The 20,401-nt window shown below is 35.6% G+C and overlaps 2 protein-coding genes and 2 long non-coding RNA genes across 4 annotated transcripts; 2 read left to right on the top strand and 2 right to left on the bottom strand.

Moving 5' to 3' along the window:
- Nucleotides 1–626: 626 nt before the first annotated feature.
- Nucleotides 627–1,714, bottom strand: LOC123889498. The gene is made up of 3 exons (XR_006802591.1): nucleotides 1,676–1,714; nucleotides 1,446–1,572; nucleotides 627–970 (listed from the first exon to the last, which is right to left on the bottom strand). It is a non-coding gene; the product is annotated as an uncharacterized LOC123889498 (long non-coding RNA).
- A 9,659-nt stretch (nucleotides 1,715–11,373) lies between these two features.
- On the top strand, nucleotides 11,374–12,741 carry LOC123888954. Its single transcript, XM_045938120.1, has one exon. It carries the CDS (start codon nucleotides 11,374–11,376, stop codon nucleotides 12,739–12,741), a length of 1,368 nt encoding a protein of 455 aa, XP_045794076.1.
- A 2,004-nt stretch (nucleotides 12,742–14,745) lies between these two features.
- LOC123889501 lies at nucleotides 14,746–18,393 on the top strand. The gene is made up of 8 exons (XM_045938852.1): nucleotides 14,746–14,858; nucleotides 15,079–15,114; nucleotides 16,098–16,209; nucleotides 16,308–16,602; nucleotides 16,681–16,839; nucleotides 17,185–17,343; nucleotides 17,693–17,842; nucleotides 18,080–18,393. The coding sequence occupies exons 3-8, from the start codon at nucleotides 16,098–16,100 to the stop codon at nucleotides 18,156–18,158; spliced, it is 954 nt and encodes a 317-aa protein (XP_045794808.1). The 5' UTR covers nucleotides 14,746–14,858; nucleotides 15,079–15,114; the 3' UTR covers nucleotides 18,159–18,393.
- LOC123889502 lies at nucleotides 14,885–16,223 on the bottom strand. Its single transcript, XR_006802592.1, has 2 exons — nucleotides 16,088–16,223; nucleotides 14,885–15,349 (listed from the first exon to the last, which is right to left on the bottom strand). It is a non-coding gene; the product is annotated as an uncharacterized LOC123889502 (long non-coding RNA).
- Nucleotides 18,394–20,401: the final 2,008 nt, after the last annotated feature.

The following is a 20,401-nucleotide window of genomic DNA, read 5'->3' on the forward strand; positions in this document are numbered from 1 at the left end:
ATAATTCGAAAGTTAAATTACTGCAACATTCTATAAGTCATGAGCAAATATAATGAGGGTATGGGCAAAAATGAATGGTTTCCTTCCAAAATTATCAAATCCTTTTAACCTGAAAATTATAAACCGTCGGTTATCGTCCCACTAGCAAGTTTAACAGCAATATCCACACATTACTTCTCTGGCTTTTTACATTAATATCCACTAGAAAATTGTGTAATTACTTGTCTGGCTTTTTACATTAATATCCAATAGTTAGTTAAGTGGTTAGAGGGTGTGTTTGTTAGTTAGAAGTGATTTGTGTAATTACTTGTCTAACAAGCAACCACTATATGAAAAACACTTTGGATGTTCATAATCATAACTAATGAAAAAAAAACTTTGCATTCAATGAAAAAATAAAATAAACTTCGCATCCATTATTCATCAGTGTATGTTCATCTTGCTTTGTTGCGCCTATTGATAAGCTCAAGCCCAGTATTATACGCTGGCACACTGCTTTGAACTCATCCTGCACTCATTAATGTGCGTGTTCCTGAGCCTATCTTGATCTAACAAAACCAATAACTTTGATTAATAAATTTAACACAAAATATAATTTAGTAATAATCACAAACATTTCAGACAAGTTACTCCAATAACTTTGATTAATGCTATTTGTCAAAATAAAATTAATACTCATGATTTTTTACAGAGGTTCTATGTCATTCAAAGCAGACAAATGTTCTCTAAAGTAGCTAGAGAATCGAGAGCTAGAGTTTGATCAGAGTCTAAATTCAATACAACCATCTCCGGAAGAAAGATGAAATTCATTATTTAAATATGCATACAAGGAAAATGTCTCAAGCACAAATTTCAGGTTTTGTAGTCAATTTTGATGCAATAGTGAAATCTTGATCAACTTCTTTTCTGGATCCTTCCCAAAGCCTGTGTTCAATCCCCAATTTCCTCAGCTCCGAAAGCCCTTGTTCAACTGAAATTTGAAAATCTGTATAATTAATTGAATGAAATAAATTCTCAATAATATTTAACAAGAATTCATTCCTTGGCATAATTGAAGTCATCACCAATGTAGGTAAAATTAAAGCATAATCCACAATTTTCTACACGATAACACCAGCACATTTGAATAAAAGTTAGACATCTGGTATTTATATTTTTAAAGTGCAATACAAGTCTGACGTAAACACACTCCTGAAAGTGTCTTTGCATTTTAATATCAACAAAAAGACTCTCCATAATACAGTGCAATGTTTATGTTTCATATTTGTTATTCAACTATCTTCCACGATTAAAGGTGATTAGTAGTGAAACATCCACCCAAGCAATATGTTAATGGAAACACCTAAGTTGAACATTTTTCTTCCCAACCAATTAGCATAATATGGGGTTGATAAATCCATCTGAGATACAAAGTAATTTTTAAAATAAAAATGTTAATAGACTACCATCAACAGCATCGTGTGAAGTAGGTGAATGCCCACACCGACCAATCCAAAACTGAAGACGTTCTTTGGCGATGTCCTCCTCTATACCATGAGCCTTGGCTCTTCTCCAAAAATAAGCCAGCCAAGCCTGACACGAAGAGTAAATCCACTCAGAAGGCATGTTTCAGTAATACAAATATACTTCTCAATGAGAAAGAGCATGGAATGATTCATAAAAGAGAACGGAATACCTCCTTGAAAAGAACATCCTCAGATTCCTCTGGACTCAATTCTACAAAAATACAAACCCTAAACCCTAAACCCTAAACCCAAACCCTAAACCCAAACCCTAAACCCTAAACCCTAAACCCTAAACCCTAAAACCCTAAACCCTCCAAACCCTCCAAACCCTCCTAACCCTAAACCCTCCAAACCCTAAACCCTAAACACTCCTAACCCTAAACCCTCCAAACCCTAAACCCTAAACACTCCTAACCCTAAACCCTCCAAACCCTAAACCCTAAACCCTAAACCCTAGACCCTAAACACTAAGTAAGACTTTTTGTAGTCTTCAGCGCTAAGTAACATTCTGCCATGGATATATTTCTGAACCAAACAACTTTGATTCCACACAGAAATATAACGCCTTGGATATATTTTCGAACCAAATATCTTGATCCTAAAATATAATATAACGCCTTGGTTACCAAGTAACCTAGCTTCCAGAAGCTTCCTGAAACCTTCAGTCCAATACGCGCTTTTCTGAGTCCAAACCGACTCCACAAATTTCATAAACAAATCTTTCCACCAAAGATTCTGTTTAGAAATATAACATGCTGACGCATGTACAGAGGTGACACATGTTGTACCCACATGTTGCAGCTTGTGTCTTCAGTTTGTTTTTGACACAATGAAGCCAACACCTCAAACATCAACAATCTCCCCCTTTGGCAAATTTTGGCTAAAACAACTTTAACCCGTCTTTGACCAAACTCGTTCCAGGACTTCTTGGAGATACACATCTTCAACGCTTTCTTAGGATTTTAATTATGAGTGGTGTGAAGTATCAGAGGCATGCCGCAGCGGATTTATCATTGAATAATGCCTCACACATATAATCACCAGAGAGAAATAAACTCTACTGGCTACACATGATGACTTCAACATGTGTCACAACATCAGCATGTCGTAACATCTGTCAAAGCATCTTACATACCTTAGGGAGAAATAAACCCCTAAGTCTTAAAAAAAACGAGATCATTGATCACATATATTCAGCAAGCACAAACACTCCCCCTGAGTATTCAGAATATATGCTCTCCCCCTCAATATCACAATGCATCAGGAAAATGCAAAGTTTTAAATTTCTTCTACTACTCCCCCTTTTTAGCCATAAATTATGCTAAAGATAACCCTGTGAAAATATGGGGTAGTAGACACATCAGTGTGCAGCCAAATAAAGAACCAGTGATAGCTGCTGCACACCCACACCCAGGAACTAGGCCTGGTCACAGAGGCAAATACCTAGTTTGCCTCTCAACTCCTCAAACATGTTAGCATCTAGAGCTTTTGTTAGAATATCAGCCAACTGCTCTTCTGTAGCAATATGCTCTAGTGTAACCACCTTGTCCTCAACCAAGTCTCTAATATAATGATGACGAATATCAATATGCTTGGTCCTACTATGCTGAACTGGATTCTTGGATATGCTGATGGAACTGAGATTATCATAGTATAATGTTATAACATCTTGCTCAACATTATACTCACATAGCATCTGTTTCATCCAAACCATTTGAGAACAACTACTTCCAGCCGCAATATACTCTGCCTCAGTTGTGGATAAAGCAACAGAATTCTGCTTTTTACTGAACCACGAGATCAGATTACAACCAAGGAAAAAGCAACCACCAGATGTGCTCTTCCTATCATCTGCACTTCCAGCCCAATCTGCATCACAATATCCCACCATATTTGATCCTCCACCATGTGTATACATCAGCCCATAGTCACATGTTCCACTAACATACTTTAGAATTCTCTTGACTTGGAGAAGATGACTTGCTTTAGGATCAGCTTGATATCTTGCACAAACACCCACTGCAAAGGCTATGGCTGGCCTGCTAGCAGTAAGATACAGTAGACTTCCAATCATGCTTCTATACATACTTGGATCTACACTCACACCTTGATCATCTTTAGTAAGCTTAAGATGTGTTGGAGCAGGTGTCTTCTTATGTCCAGCACTTTCGAACCCAAACTTCTTCACCATGTTCTTGGCATACTTACTCTGTGAAAGAAACGTAGTGTCTTCCATTTGATTTATTTGCAGCCCAAGAAAGAAGGTGAGTTCACCTACCATAGACATTTCAAACTCAGTTTGCATATGCTCTACAAACTGCTTCACCATGTGTCCTGCCATTCCTCCAAACACTATGTCATCCACATAGATTTGAGCAATCAACAGCTTACCTTCCTCTTCCTTAACAAACAGAGTTTTGTCATTACCACCTTTCCTATAGCCATTAGAGATCAGAAATATAGTCAGTCTTTCATACCAAGCTCTAGGTGCTTGTTTTAAGCCATAGAGGGCTTTCTTCAACTTGTAGACATGACTTGGCTGAAAAGGATCAATAAACCCCTTAGGTTGCTCCACATACACCTCTTCATGTAGGTACCCATTCAGAAAGGCACTCTTGACATCCATTTGAAATAACTTGAATTTGAGAATACAAGCTATAGCAAGTAACAATCTTATGGACTCAAGTCTAGCTACAGGTGCAAATGTCTCGCCAAAATCCACTCCCTCAATTTGAGTGAACCCTTGTGCTACTAACCTTGCTTTGTTTCTAGTCACCTCCCCATTCTCATTAGACTTGTTCTTGAAGATCCATTTAGTACCAATGACATTGATATTTTTGGGTCTGGGTACTAAATCCCACACTTCATTCCTCTCAAACTGAGTCAGTTCCTCTTGCGTAGCATGGATCCAGTATTCATCAAGTAAGGCTTCCTTTACATTCTTTGGTTCTATTTTAGACACAAAGCAGGAGTTAGATATTACCTCTCTTGATCTTGTAGTAACACCTCATTCAAGTTGACCAATGATAGCATCTGGAGGATGATTCTTCTGGATTCTGATTGAAGGACCTCTATTGTTGGTAGGTTGTTGGACTTTAGTCACTTCAACATTTGACTCATCAAATTGAGGGTCAGCTTCTTCAAACTCAAAGGATGCCTGAGGGACAGATGGTGCAGCAAGTGGCACATCATGTGTCATAGCTATTGGTGCATCATCCACTACAACATTAATAGATTCTATAATGACCTTAGTTCTGTTGTTGTAGACTCTGTAAGCTCTGTTGTTGGATGAATATCCCAGGAATATCCCTTCTTCTCCTTTTGGATCCATCTTTCTTCTTGGATCTCTATCAAGCAATATATAACACTTACTTCCAAAGATATGAAAGTAACTCACATTTGGCTTCTTGCCCCTCCATATTTCATAGAGCGTACAGGAAGTACCTTTCCTGATAGTCACTCTATTGTGGATGTAACATGCAGTATTCATAGCTTCAGCCCAGAAATGGTATGGCATTTGTTTTGCATGCAACATTACCCTAGCTGACTCTTGTATAGTTCTATTCTTCCTTTCAGCTATCCCATTCTGTTGAGGAGTTATTGGTGAGGAGAACTCATGCTTGATACCCCTAGAGGCACAGAATTCAGAGAACATGACATTCTCAAACTCCCTACCATGATCACTTCTTATCCTCATGACAGTGATATCCTTCTCATTTTGAACTCTAAGGCATATCTCTCTAAACACTTCAAAAGTTTCTGATTTTTCTCTTATGAATTCTATCCATGTATATCTAGAGAAATCATCAATTATGACAAGAGTATACCTTTTCCCTCCAAGGCTTTCTACTTGCATAGGACCCATCAGATCCATATGGAGCAATTCAAGAACTCGGTCAGTGGTCAGATGTTGAACCTTTGGGTGTGACGTCTTGACTTGTTTTCCAATCTGACATTCTCCACAAACAGTCCCTTCTTCTATGGTGAGTTGTGGAACCCCTTTGATGGCTTCTTTTGAAAGGATCTTCTTCATACCTCTAAGATGTAGGTGACCAAGCTTTTGGTGCCACAATCTTACATCTTCTTGCTTACTCACAAGACATGTGGATAGAACTTTAGGCTCTAGAGGTGTCCATAAGTAGCAATTGTCTTTGGATCGTACACCTTTCATGATTACTCCCTCCTTGCCATCAATGACACAGCAGCCTTCCTTGGTAAAGTTAACATTAAGACCAAGATCACACAGTTGACTTATGCTGATCAAATTGGCTGTTAACCCTTTTACTAAAAGCACATTATCAAGCCTAGGAAGATCATCACTCACAATCTTTCCCATTCCCTTGATTTCCCCTTTAGCACCATCACCAAAAGTGACAAAACCGGTGGACTTTGGTGTAACCATGGTTAACACTCCACTTACTCCAGTCATGTGTCTGGAACACCCACTATCAAAGTACCAATCTTCTTTGGATGTAGCTCTGAATGAGGTGTGAGCTATAAGACTTGCTTCATCCTTGGCCTCCCAATTCTGTTTGGAGCTTTCACCCTTCTCAGAATTCTGTATTGCCTTTTGATACTCATAACAGAAAACTTTGATGTGCCCCAATTTTCCACAAAAGTGGCAGACTTTATCATCATATCTTCATATCCTGCCAGATCTTGGATGCTTTGTCAGATGCTTCAGCTTGTGTCCTGACTTCTTTCCTGGTCCCAATGTAAGTTTCTCAAGAGAGGCCTGTACACCAGATTGTTCTTTATTCACTTCTTTCTTGATTGACTCCAGTTTATACCTGGGTACTCTTAGTTCAATATCCAGATCCTCCATGCTGCCTCAAGTTCTTCCCTATCTTCTTTCATGTGAAAGATGCGAGCAAACAGCCTATCCCTTATTTCAACAAGACATTCAATAGTCTCTTGCTGAGCTGCTACTCTTCTGGTTAGTTCTTGATTTTCTTCACATGCTTGCATGTAGAAGTTGGATATTTCTTCATATGAGAACTCTTGTGTGGTCTCTGTTTCACATACTCCAGTGAGGGCTCTTACACTTTTGGCAGAGACTTGTTCACCTTCACTATCAGAATCTCCATCTGACCATGTGGCTGTCAGTCCTCTTCTCTTGATAAAGGTTGGACATTCAGATCTGATGTGTCCAAATCCTTCACATTCATGACACTGGACTCTTCCTTGAATCCCTTGGTCTTCTTCCCTGTTCTTCCTTGGAGTTGAGTTATTTCTGCTGTTGTTGAACTGGTTGGCTTTAGCATTTGTCGCAGCATTTGTCCCAGGTTTTCTTTCCAGCCTTTGTATCACTCTATTGAGTTGTTTACCTATTAAAGCAATAGATTCTGATACATTCTCAGCAGAGCCTCCATCTTTTAACTCATCCTCTCCAGTATTTGAAGCAAAAGCCATATTTTTGAGTTTACTTTCTGACCTGTCATTGATTGCCACTTCAAAATTTTTAAGTGAGCCAATCAACTCATCAACCTTCATCTCAGAAATATCATTTGCTTCCTCCACAGCTGTGACCTTCATATCAAATCTTTTAGGCAAAGACCTGAGTATCTTTGTGACTAACTTCTCTTCAGACATTTTTACTCCCAGGGATTCAGATGAATTGGCAATATTCATTATACTCATGTGGTATTCATGAATATTTTCATCCTCTTTCATCTTTAAGTTCTCAAACTTGGTAGTCAGTAGTTGAAGCTTAGCCATCTTGACCTTTTTGGTTCCTTCATTGTAGGTCTTCAGCACTTCCCAAGCATCTTTAGCCACCACACAATGTTTGATTAGCTTGAACATCTTGGTATCAACTCCATTGAATAATGCATTCAATGCTTTTGAATTTCCAAGAGCTAGTTCATCCTCCTCCTTTGTCCAATTTTCTTCAGGTTTTGGTGTGGACACACCCTCTTTGTCAGTAACAACAGGATGATCCCATACTTTCAACACTGCCTTCCAAGTCTTAGAATCAATAGACTTGAGAAACGCAACCATCTGAGACTTCCAGTAATCGTAGTTGTCTCCATCTAACAGTGGTGGCCTGTTCACGTATCCTCCTTCCTTCTCCATTATGCCAGAAACCAGACGCCCTGGATCTCACTCACGTACAGGCTAGGTGCCTGCTCTGATGCCAATTGAAGTTACTGGCACTCAAGACAGTTGTTGAAACCTGATGTTCCAACGTCTGTCAGACAACAGGAATAAGGAAAGTAACAGATACAAAATAATAAAGGAACACAAGGTGTTTGTTGACCCAGTTCGGTGGAAACACACCTACTCTGGGGGATACCAATCCAGGAGAGGAATTCACTATAGTAGAGTTAATTCAAAGACCAACGCCCCGTTGTTTCTTATCACTTAAGAACTACCCGTGAGATTCTACTTAGGAACTCCTAAGTATGTGACCAACAGCCCCACTACTCCCACAACCTTACTGCCACAACAAGGATTTAACAACACAGAGACACTATGTTGTTTAGACACACTTGTATTCTTTATAACAAGTATTGAAGACAATCCCTTCAATACGAAATATCTAGCCTAGTTTTCCTTTGCTTAAAAGCTTATGAGAAACCTATCTAAGCACACACACCAATCTTGTATCAAACGATACACAGACTTGGCTTACAATGAACACGACCACACACGCACTAAAACCCTAAGACTCTTTTTCTTCTTCAGTTTTAGGTAAGTATAACGATGACACTCGTTCTCCTTTTATAGTGTTTGTCTTCTAGGGTTGCCGCCTTGTAGTCTTCAGCGCTAAGTAACCTTCTGCCATGGATATATTTCTGAACCAAACAACTTTGATTCCACACAGAAATATAACGCCTTGGATATATTTTCGAACCAAATATCTTGATCCTAAAATATAATATAACGCCTTGGTTACCAAGTAACCTAGCTTCCAGAAGCTTCCTGAAACCTTCAGTCCAATACGCGCTTTTCTGAGTCCAAACCGACTCCACAAATTTCATAAACAAATCTTTCCACCAAAGATTCTGTTTAGAAATATAACATGCTGACGCATGTACAGAGGTGACACATGTTGTACCCACATGTTGCAGCTTGTGTCTTCAGTTTGTTTTTGACACAATGAAGCCAACACCTCAAACATCAACAATATATATCGGTTTGGTTCGGTTCAATCCAATGGATCTGAAAACGGAACCGAGAACCAAACCAAACTACATCGGTTTTCAATTGATTCGGTTTTTTATCCGAACCAAAAAATCGGTTTTTTCGGTTTGGATTGGATTAGATCATCGGTTCAATTGAATTTTTCTGATCCGCACACACCCCTACTATACCACCAGAAACAATATGTTTGCTGCATAGCTTGGGAGCTGGGACTAAACTAGATTCAGATGTTGAAAGGAGAAAGGGGGAAACTGGAAGAAGATACGCTGCAACTAGGGCTGAAAATGAACCGAACCAACTCGAAAAAAGCTCGAGATTCGATTCGTTAATTAACTCGTTGAACTTGGTTCATGAACCAATTGAGCTGAACTTGAGCTGAAAATTAAGTTCGACATCTAAATGAGTCAAACATGAATGGCATACAGTTCAACTCGTTTAGTTCATGAACCAGCTCGATATATATATATATATATATATATATATATATATATATATATATATATATATATATATATATATATATATATATATATGAGGAGGGATCAAATTACACCGGTGTAATATTTGAGTAATGTTACACCGCTCAATAACGCTTTAACGAATTTAAATTTTACAAAATCCACAGTTGGATTGAAAGTTTATATCATATAGATCATCCATGTTAAATTTTACAAAAATCTAAAATCGTTTGATATGTTATTTGGATAGATCAATATTAACGGTATTCAATAAAAACACATAAACCGTTAAACTTGATCGATCTCAATAACATATCAAACGATTTTAGATTTTTGTAAAATTTAACATGGATGATCTATATGATATAAACTTTTAATCCAACAGTAGATTTTGTAAAATTTAAATTCGTTAAAGCGTTATTGAGCAGTGTAACATTACTCAAATGTTACACCGGTGTAATTTGATCCCTCCTACGGCCCCGTTTGGATTAGCTTATTTTTGAGCTTATGCAAACAGCTTATGCAATTTTTATGTATTATTATAAGTTTGTCAAGCTAGTTTATGATAAAATAGCTTATAAAAATACAATTTTCACTAGTGTGAATTTATAAAATAGCATAAAACCTAATTTATATTGCATAAGCTGTTTGCATATGCTCAAAAATAAGTTAATCCAAACGGGCCCTATATATATATATATATATATATATATATATATATAATAGTAGTAACAAAAGTAATCATTAAACTTTTTATCTTATTTTTTAAAAACTTAAGTTGTTGCATAGAATTGTTTTTGTGTTGGAGTCTACATAATATTTCAAGTTTGTTGCCATTTTAGGTTTTTATTTTATTTTTTATAAAATATGCAGGTTTGAAAATTGTATGCATCCTTTAACTATTGGAATAATTTTTATTATATTTCAATTTCTTCATTTTTAAAAAAATAATAATTTCAAAGGTCAAAAACGTAAAATGTAAATTATGAGATTCGAGCAAACGAACTGAACCTAACGAGCCGAGCCGAACTGTTCGTGAACTTTAAACGAGCCGAACTCGAGCTAAAAAAAGAGTTCGTGTCGAACTCGAGCCGAGTTTCGAGCTGAACCAATTCTTAACGAGTCGAGTCGAGCTCAGACAGGTTCGACTCGACTCGACTCATTTCCAGCCCTAGCTGCAACTGCGAGAATTAAATTAAAAAAAAAAAGAAAAAAGAAAATAGTGTTGTAGAAACTTGATGAACCATTCACCAGGTAAAGATTAAAAATAAGTGATGATGTAATCCAATAAATCAGGGTGTGTTTTATAATATATGCAAATTTTAATAATTCCAACTTTAAACTTTCTATAAACCTTTGTTCACACCGTTTTAGGGATGTTAATTTATCAATATGAGTGGAGATCCTCATTTTTTTCCATTTGACGCTCATGTGGGGATATTGTTTCTTTGTAATACGTTGACAAAAAAGTTTGAGAATTGGACGAGATCAAAATATGTTGATATTCACTAAAAAACTAATATAGAATTACATAGAAACCAATAATCAAATATAGTAATCTCCTTTTTACATTACAAAATAAAACCATTTTATATAAAAATACAATAAATAAAATCAATCAATGGCAAAAAAAAAATGAATTAATTCCTTAACCAAACTTTCAATGCAAAATAATGTTACATACTCAAATTCTTATTATTTTATTTTGGGTAAAATATGTTTTCAGTCTCTACTTTTATATTGAATTTTGGTTTTCGTCCCTATACTTACAAATCTTTTTTTCGTCCCCGGTTAATTGAGTTTTGGATTTAGTCTCAAATATTAGTCAACTGTTAGTTGACTAACAGTTGGTCACGTTGGACTGATTGCTTTACACGTGGACTACCACGTCAGCTTTTTTTAAAAAAATAATAATAAGTTGTTATATTTACAAGGTTGTTCTGATTTTTTTATTTTTAATAAAAAAATGTTTTGTACGTCGACGACACACCCACCATCTCAAAGAACGACATACAATACCGGTTTGTTTTGTACGTCGAGTCCATCAACAAAACAGTCGGAAAAGTGTTAAACAACGCCACATATTTAGGATGAGCAAAAAATATATCCTGAACAGTTGTATGCTCATTTATAGTATGTCTATCTATTCTTGGCCTGTTTCTCTTTTGAAATCCATTGAAACTTGATCTATAAATTTTATCTAGAGTGGAGATATATCTCAAAAAAAATTAGTTACAGTCTCTTGGAAAAAAGTTAGTGTACCTATGGATGAAGGTGGTCTTGGTTTGAGGTCTTTAATTAGTATTAATGAAGCTGCAAACTTAAAGTTGTGTTGGGAATTCCTGAACACTGATGAGGATTGGGCTCACGTACTGAGAAGTAGAGTCCTAAGAGGTCAAAAGGCTATTAACCATCACATTTTCTCTTCTTTGTGGAGTAGCATTAAATCTGAAATGTCAGTCATCAAAGAGAATTCTTGTTGGAAAGTCGGAACAGGTCACAATATTAATCTTTGGAATGATCCTTGGTGTGGTGTACCATTAGCTCAATCTCTTCATATTCATCAAAGTGTGATCAATGGGCTTCTTCAACAAGTCAGTGACATTATTTTGAATCAACAGTGGCACATTCCTCCAAGTTTGAATCATATGTTTCCAAATCTCAAAAATTTGGTCCATCACATTACTCTACCAGTTGATTGCAGTTCTGATCAACTTTGTTGGAATCACTCTTCATCTGGAACTATCTCTTGGAAATTAGCTTATGAGTTCAAGAGAAAAAAATTAATAACTAGACACTGGGCTAGAAGTATTTGGAGTAATGATATTCCTCCATCTAAATCTTTATTAGTTTGGAGATTGATGCATGATAAACTACCCACTGATGAAAAGTTAATGGAAAGGGGTTTCAACCTTCCTTCAATGTGCTCTATTTGTCATAAATTTGCTGAATCTACTTTTCATCTATTCTTTGAATGCACTTTTGCTCAGTCCATATGGTGTTGGTTTGCTTCTGTTCTGAACACATCTTTGCAGTTTCAATCTATTGAGGAGATATGGCATTTATGGGACAATTCATGGTCCCCTCAGTGTAAACTTTCAATCAAAGCTGCATTAATCTACCTGCTGAATGCTATTTGGTCAACAAGAAATAATGCAAGATTCAATAGCAAGGTCCCTGTTTGGAAGTCTGCAGTTGCTTGGATTTTGTCTAACACCTCTCTAACAGGTAATATTACTAAATGTGTCTCATCTTCTTCCATTAAGGACTTCATGATTCTCAAGAGCTTGAATATTACCATTCATCCTCCTTTGCCTCCTCTTGTTAAAGAAGTGGTATGGCATCCTCCTTTGGAGCATTGGGTTAAATGCAACATAGATGGGGCTGCAAACAATCTCACTTCTTCCTGTGCTGGCATTTTTAGAAATCACAATGCTGATTTTTTATGTGGTTTTGCTGAAAATACTGGTTTGAAGTCTGCTTTCATGGCTGAATTATGTGGAGCTATGAAAGCCATTGAATTAGCTCATAATAGGAATTGGTCCAATCTTTGGCTGAAGTCAGATTCCTCTCTTGTTGTTAAAGCTCTTAGCTCGACTTCTTTAGTGTCTTGGGAGTTAAGCAATAGATGAATGAATTGTACTAGAATCACTAGAAATATGAATCTTGTGGTATCAAATGTTTATAGGGAGGGAAACCAATGTGCAGATAGGCTGACTAACATTGGCTTAGGCTTGGATAGCTTTACTTTTTGGAACGAGATTCCCCCTCATATTGCTTCTTTTTTTGTTGACAATAGATTAGGTAAACCTAGTTTTAGGTTTGTCCGTATGTAAGGAGGTTTTTGGCCTAGTCCCCCTCTTTTTTGTATATCTCTTGTCTCTTTTGGATATTTATTTATATATATTTTGAGGTAGTAGCACTTTGCTGCTCCTCCTTTAAAAAAAAAATCCTGAACAGTTGTAGATTTACCAACGGTTATACATTTGAAAACGTAATTCTTTAGTCCAGACACTGAAAACGATGTTGCATTTCACTCCTCGACCCCCTTGTTTTCTTTTTTAATCTATGACAGACATTGTACAGTTGTTTCATATCCGTCACATTATCCGGATCTCTCTCCTTCAATGTTGACATAATATTCCTAGGCGGGACCAAATTTCTTGTCAATTCTGCAACCACCTCCATCTCTTTGGGTTTCAAACGTCTCGCAACTAGGTAGCCATCTAATTCTCTATCGAACTCATGGATGTGTATGCCATTCAAAACACTAAGATGGCATTCCTTGCTTGCATGAAAATAACCACGAAGCTTAACTTGCATCCACATTTCCTCGTTCTCGTTTCTTCAAATTTTATCTTCTTACTTGTTCATTTGTAAACATCATTTCTTTCACAATCCAACACAAGCTTATGCTTTCTCCTATCGAAACAGTAGTCTGAATTTAGAATCACAACATCAACCGTAACTTGGCGGCAACACCGCGAACCCACTTAATTAAATCATCGCGATTCTTAAAAGCTTCTTTCGTCACAAAACTCGAACTAGTATCAATTTCTATTGTAGGAGGATAACTAATTTCAATTGTCGGAGGATGTCAATTGACAGGATCCGCTTCAGCCACAACTTCCTGGACACCTATATCAAGTACTACTTGTCTCGATTCATGATCCATAACTACAAAAAATTAAAATCCATGTCAAATACAACACATAGAGCAAGTCATACAACACATAAGCAATAAGCAAGCCAATTAAGCATGCAAAGGATAAGCTGAACGAAAATTTCACATCCAAGAAAATTCGGTACGCATTTACCGAATTTATTTTATCCCAAATTCGGGAAACATTTCCCGAACAATTACTTGTCAGAAAGTTCGGAAACCTAGACGTGACAGACTATTTTTAGGATGGTATAACAAAAAGTCATCGGTTAAATGCGAAATTTATCTTATGTTTATGCTTCAATGAGGGTTGATTCCTTCAGATTAAGGTCCCAATCTTGCATTTGAGCCACCAATGATGTAAAAACGCAAAAGTTTGGAGGAGAGAAGGAAATTGAGTGTGAAGGTGAAAAAGCAAAAGTGAACTGCTGCTCACCATTATATTAAGAATTTTCGGTAAACATTTCCCGAACATTTAGCGAGAGGATTACGGAAAACATTTTCCGAATTATTGAAAAGTTCCTGACGTATAACCCGAAGTCATTATAGCATCGGCAAAGTTGAATTTTGGGGGGTTAAAAAGAGGAGTGGGGGTGGTAAGAGACAATTTCTGAGAAGGACGGAGGTTCAAACCTCTTCTTTCTTTCTTTCTCAAAAACGCGCCTTATTTTTATTTTATTTTATTCTTTCCCCTCTTCTTTCTGTTGTACTCTCACTCATCACTCCCACCATAACTTCATTTCAACACCAAAACTTCTTCTTCAGGCTCAATTTCACTAAATTTCCATAACCTTCGCTCTAGATTTCGCTAAATTTCATCTCAATTTCGTGAAACCTTCGCTCTCGATTTCCATAACCTTCACTCTTCAACACCAAAACTTTCACTCTCAATATCCTCCATAATCGCTTCCGCCATCGTTTATCCCTTTCTCGCTTCAAATCTATTGTTCGTTGCATTTGGATTTCAGTTCGGATTTCACGGTTCTTCTTATTGTTCATCGTTATGATTTTGCGTTGTTGTATCTCATTTCACTTCTTTTGTTTGTTTTCAGGTTGTTTACTTTCTCTTCGCTTAGGTTATAAAAGGTAAATTGAAATTTCTCTCTGCATAATTTTATATAAGATAGGAATGATTATTGCAATTCAATTTTGTATCTAAGAGTTTACCTCATTTTAGTACATTTTCTCTTCTTATGATGATTTGTGGTTATATTTCAAGGAATGTTTGTAATGTAGTTATCACACAAGTGTTTATGTATAAGTTATTCCTAATTTAGGCTCTGTACGGTTCGTCGCATTGTTTCAGGTTGATTTACTGCTCTCTTCGCATAGGTTATAAAAGGTAAATTGAAATTTCTCTCTGCATAATGAATTTTATATAAGATAGGAATGTTTATTGCAATTCAATTTTGTATATAAGACCTCATCTTATAATGTTTTCTCTTGTTATGATGATTTGTGGTTATATTTCAAGGAATGTTCGTAAGTCTAGTTATCACACAAGTACTTATGTATAAGTTATTCCTAATTTAGGGTCTGTTTGGATAAACCACTTATTTGCAGCTTATAACAAAATACTTAGACTATGTTTGGCCCAATTTATTTTTGACTTTTCTACTCCTTAATAAAAAAGTTAGGCCAAACAGTTTTTTTTAAAAGTACTTAATTGAAAAAGTAGCTTATTATATGTGTGTTAAATATGCTAATTAAGTACTTTGAATAAAGTTAATCTATAGAACTTTTTCTAGCAAATATTAGCTTCTCGGTGGTGGTTACCTTCCTTCGATTCCCACCTGAGACAATTGAATTGGTATTTTAAATATTTATTGTTTTATAATTATTTTTTTTTGGTTACATATTGTTTTATAATTCTAACACGTATATACATCCTGCCAGCGTAATTATTTTTTTTGTTGTGATTAATCTACTTATTTATTAAAAAAAACACTACTTATCATCAGTCATCATCATTATTCATTAGTAAAAAAAATCAGTCATCTTCGTATTGTTTCTTCATTAGTCAAATTAATAACCATAACCATTTTTGTTCAATTTTTTGCTAAATATTGGGAGCAATATTTTTGTTAAATTAACTACCAAATTATGATCACTATATCAGAGCTAAAGTTTATTGTCAAGAAAATCAAACATTTTGTAAGAATATGTTGTCAAAAAAAATTTGTGAAAAAATAGCTTCTAAAACAAAAGAGAAAATAAAATCACCAAACAACTTTAGCTTTATTTTTAAAGTTCTTCTTTTAAACTTTAAGTTGAAAGTAGCTTTTATTATGAATAAAAGCTAGGCCAAACGGTACCTTATTACAGATGAATAATTTCAACAACTTGGTTGATAGTATCGATGAGGAGTGTCGAGAAAAATTAATCATGGGAACTACTTTTGTACTCGAATATGTTTCCGATGATAGGAGAAACCTTGGTAATATGTAGTTTTCTTGTTATTTTAGTTTTTTTTTACTATTTATTAGTATTTCGATTTCGTAGAAAACTATTTATTAGTTTTCTTGTTATTCTCAGTATTACAGAGGATTGATGGAAGATATAGATTGAGGAATACTTTGAAGAATAATCATTTGCCAACGAGGTTACAACCACCAAGGGATCGAAATCCCATCAATAGATATACGCCGCCATCTTTCATCAGAAGAGTTACAAGAAGGAAAAAACAAAAGAAAAAAGGCGCTGTGACTGCCATGACGGCTGCGAATCAAGCGGATAACAGTAGCACTGCTGCGGATCAGAATGACACAATTCCGGGACCTTGGACTCGTTCAATGGCTAACCGGGAAGAAGACAATGCACAGCATAATGAGTATGCAATTTGTAAGCTATACTTTCTTGCTGTGGTAAAACAACTGTGTTTTTATTTATTGTTTGTTTAATCACCTAGGTGTACTGCGACTGCCTACCCCGTGACTGAGGATGAAGAACCTACAGTAGCTTTTGTGGCTAACCGTGGTACAATGGAAGAACAAGGCGATGCACAAACTGCAGGAGTATCTACAGCAGCTTTTGTGACTGAGGATGAAGAGGGTGCATTGCATAATGAGTATGTCTCTTTTATTTTCGTAGACTAAGCTATGAATATGAATGAATGTCGGGCTCTTTCTTTCACAGCTAACCCCTATTTTTGTTTAAGTTTGTTGGTAGAATATTTTATTTTTCCTTTTTTTGCTGCTGTAAAATCTCAATGTTTTATTTTTTGTTTAAGTTTGTTGCTAGCAAATAGGAATTTTAGATTTTAATAAGTCCTTATCTTTAGTAAGAAAATTATGATTTCTTGCTGTTGTAATTTTAGATACTAATAGGAATTTTAGTATGCAATTTGTAAGCTATACTTTCTTGTTGTTGTAAAAGAACTGTGTTTTTATTTATTGTTTGTTTAATCACCTAGGTGTACTGCGACTGCCTACCCCGTGACTGAGGATGAAGAACCTACGGTAGCTTTTGTGGCTAACCGTGGTACAATGGAAGAACAAGGCGATGCACAAACTGCAGGAGAATCTACAACAGCTTTTGTGACTGAGAATGAAGAGGATGCATTGCATAATGAGTATGTCTCTTTTATTTTCGTAGACTAAGCTATGAATATGAATGAATGTCGGGCTCTTTCTTTCACAGCTAACCCCTATTTTTGTTTAAGTTTGTTGGTAGAATATTTTATTTTTCCTTTTTTTGCTGCTGTAAAATCTCAATGTTTTATTTTTTGTTTAAGTTTGTTGCTAGCAAATAGAAATTTTAGATTTTAATAAGTCCTTATCTTTAGTAAGAAAATTATGATTTCTTGCTGTTGTAATTTTAGATACTAATAGGAATTTTAGTATGCAATTTGTAAGCTATACTTTCTTGCTGTTGTAAAAGAACTGTGTTTTTATTTATTGTTTGTTTGTTTAATCACCTAGGTGTACTGCGACTGCCTACCCCGTGACTGAGGATGAAGAACCTACGGTAGCTTTTGTGGCTAACCGTGGTACAATGGAAGAACAAGGTGATGCACAAACTGCAGGAGGATCTACAGCAGCTTTTGTGACAGAGGATGCATTGCATAATGAGTATGTCTCTTTTATTTTCGTAGACTAAGCTATGAATATGAATGAATGTCGGGCTCTTTCTTTCGCAGCTAACCCCTATTTTTGTTTAAGTTTGTTGGTAGAATCTTTTATTTTTCCTTTTTTTGCTGTTGTAAAATCTCAATGTTTTATTTTTTGTTTAAGTTTGTTGCTAGCAAATAGGAATTTTAGATTTTAATAAGTCCTTATCTTTAGTAAGAAAATTATGATTTTTCACAGGGAAATTAGAAGGGTGATTAATGATCAGAACCTGCCTACCACGGCTCCAATTCACAGAGGTAGGCAGGTAGGCAGGTAGGCAGGTTCTGATCATTAATCACCCTTCTAATTTCCCTGTGAAAAATCATAATTTTCTTACTAAAGATAAGGACTTATTAAAATCTAAAATTCCTATTTGCTAGCAACAAACTTAAACAAAAAATAAAACATTGAGATTTTACAGCAGCAAAAAAAGGAAAAATAAAAGATTCTACCAACAAACTTAAACAAAAATAGGGGTTAGCTGCGAAAGAAAGAGCCCAACATTCATTCATATTCATAGCTTAGTCTACGAAAAGAAAAGAGACATACTCATTATGCAATGCATCCTCTGTCACAAAAGCTGCTGTAGATCCTCCTGCAGTTTGTGCATCACCTTGTTCTTCCATTGTACCACGGTTAGCCACAAAAGCTACCGTAGGTTCTTCATCCTCAGTCACGGGGTAGGCAGTCGCAGTACACCTAGGTGATTAAACAAACAATAAATAAAAACACAGTTCTTTTACAACAACAAGAAAGTATAGCTTACAAATTGCATACTAAAATTCCTATTAGTATCTAAAATTACAACAACAAGAAATCATAATTTTCTTACTAAAGATAAGGACTTATTAAAATCTAAAATTCCTATTTGCTAGCAACAAACTTAAACAAAAAATAAAACATTGAGATTTTACAGCAGCAAAAAAAGGAAAAATAAAATATTCTACCAACAAACTTAAACAAAAATAGGGGTTAGCTGTGAAAGAAAGAGCCCGACATTCATTCATATTCATAGCTTAGTCTACGAAAATAAAAGAGAAATACTCATTATGCAGTGCATCCTCTTCATTCTCAGTCACAAAAGCTGCTGTAGATTCTCCTGCAGTTTGTGCATCGCCTTGTTCTTCCATTGTACCACGGTTAGCCACAAAAGCTACCGTAGGTTCTTCATCCTCAGTCACGGGGTAGGCAGTCGCAGTACACCTAGGTGATTAAACAAACAATAAATAAAAACACAGTTCTTTTACAACAGCAAGAAAGTATAGCTTACAAATTGCATACTAAAATTCCTATTAGTATCTAAAATTACAACAGCAAGAAATCATAATTTTCTTACTAAAGATAAGGACTTATTAAAATCTAAAATTTCTATTTGCTAGCAACAAACTTAAACAAAAAATAAAACATTGAGATTTTACAGCAGCAAAAAAAGGAAAAATAAAATATTCTACCAACAAACTTAAACAAAAATAGGGGTTAGCTGTGAAAGAAAGAGCCCGACATTCATTCATATTCATAGCTTAGTCTACGAAAATAAAAGAGACATACTCATTATGCAATGCATCCTCTTCATTCTCAGTCACAAAAGCTGTTGTAGATTCTCCTGCAGTTTGTGCATCGCCTTGTTCTTCCATTGTACCACGGTTAGCCACAAAAGCTACCGTAGGTTCTTCATCCTCAGTCACGGGGTAGGCAGTCGCAGTACACCTAGGTGATTAAACAAACAATAAATAAAAACACAGTTCTTTTACAACAGCAAGAAAGTATAGCTTACAAATTGCATACTAAAATTCCTATTAGTATCTAAAATTACAACAGCAAGAAATCATAATTTTCTTACTAAAGATAAGGACTTATTAAAATCTAAAATTCCTATTTGCTAGCAACAAACTTAAACAAAAAATAAAACATTGAGATTTTACAGCAGCAAAAAAAGGAAAAATAAAATATTCTACCAACAAACTTAAACAAAAATAGGGGTTAGCTGTGAAAGAAAGAGCCCGACATTCATTCATATTCATTGCTTAGTCTACGAAAATAAAAGAGACATACTCATTATGCAATGCACCCTCTTCATCCTCAGTCACAAAAAAGGAGAACGAGTGTCATCGTTATAAAAGACAAACACTATATGCCAGTGGCCTTCTTCTGATTCCTGCTACCACAATAGTCATGTTATATTTTCTTCTTACTTTTGTTTACATCTCAATCATTTGTATAGAAAATCCTATGAGAAGTTTATCATCCCCACACCAGTAGTCAAAAGAGCTTAATTAGACTGTATTGTGGAATGTTCTACTGAAAAAATAACAAAACATAAGATTTAGGGTCTGAAATTTGCTAATGTCAAGGCCTTGTAGTTAGTACATATAATAAAGAGAAGATGTGAAACAAAGTAATTATAAATCAATGGCATAAGTTTTAACAAAATCCTATGAGAAAACACGAGGCAACCTGATCCATGAGTGAATTGTACTTGAAAGCAATTTAGATTCGACAAATTACCACCAAAAGCCATAA

Source organism: Trifolium pratense, linkage group LG6 (genome assembly GCF_020283565.1).
Source record: "Trifolium pratense cultivar HEN17-A07 linkage group LG6, ARS_RC_1.1, whole genome shotgun sequence".
Taxonomy (NCBI): Eukaryota; Viridiplantae; Streptophyta; class Magnoliopsida; order Fabales; family Fabaceae; genus Trifolium; species Trifolium pratense.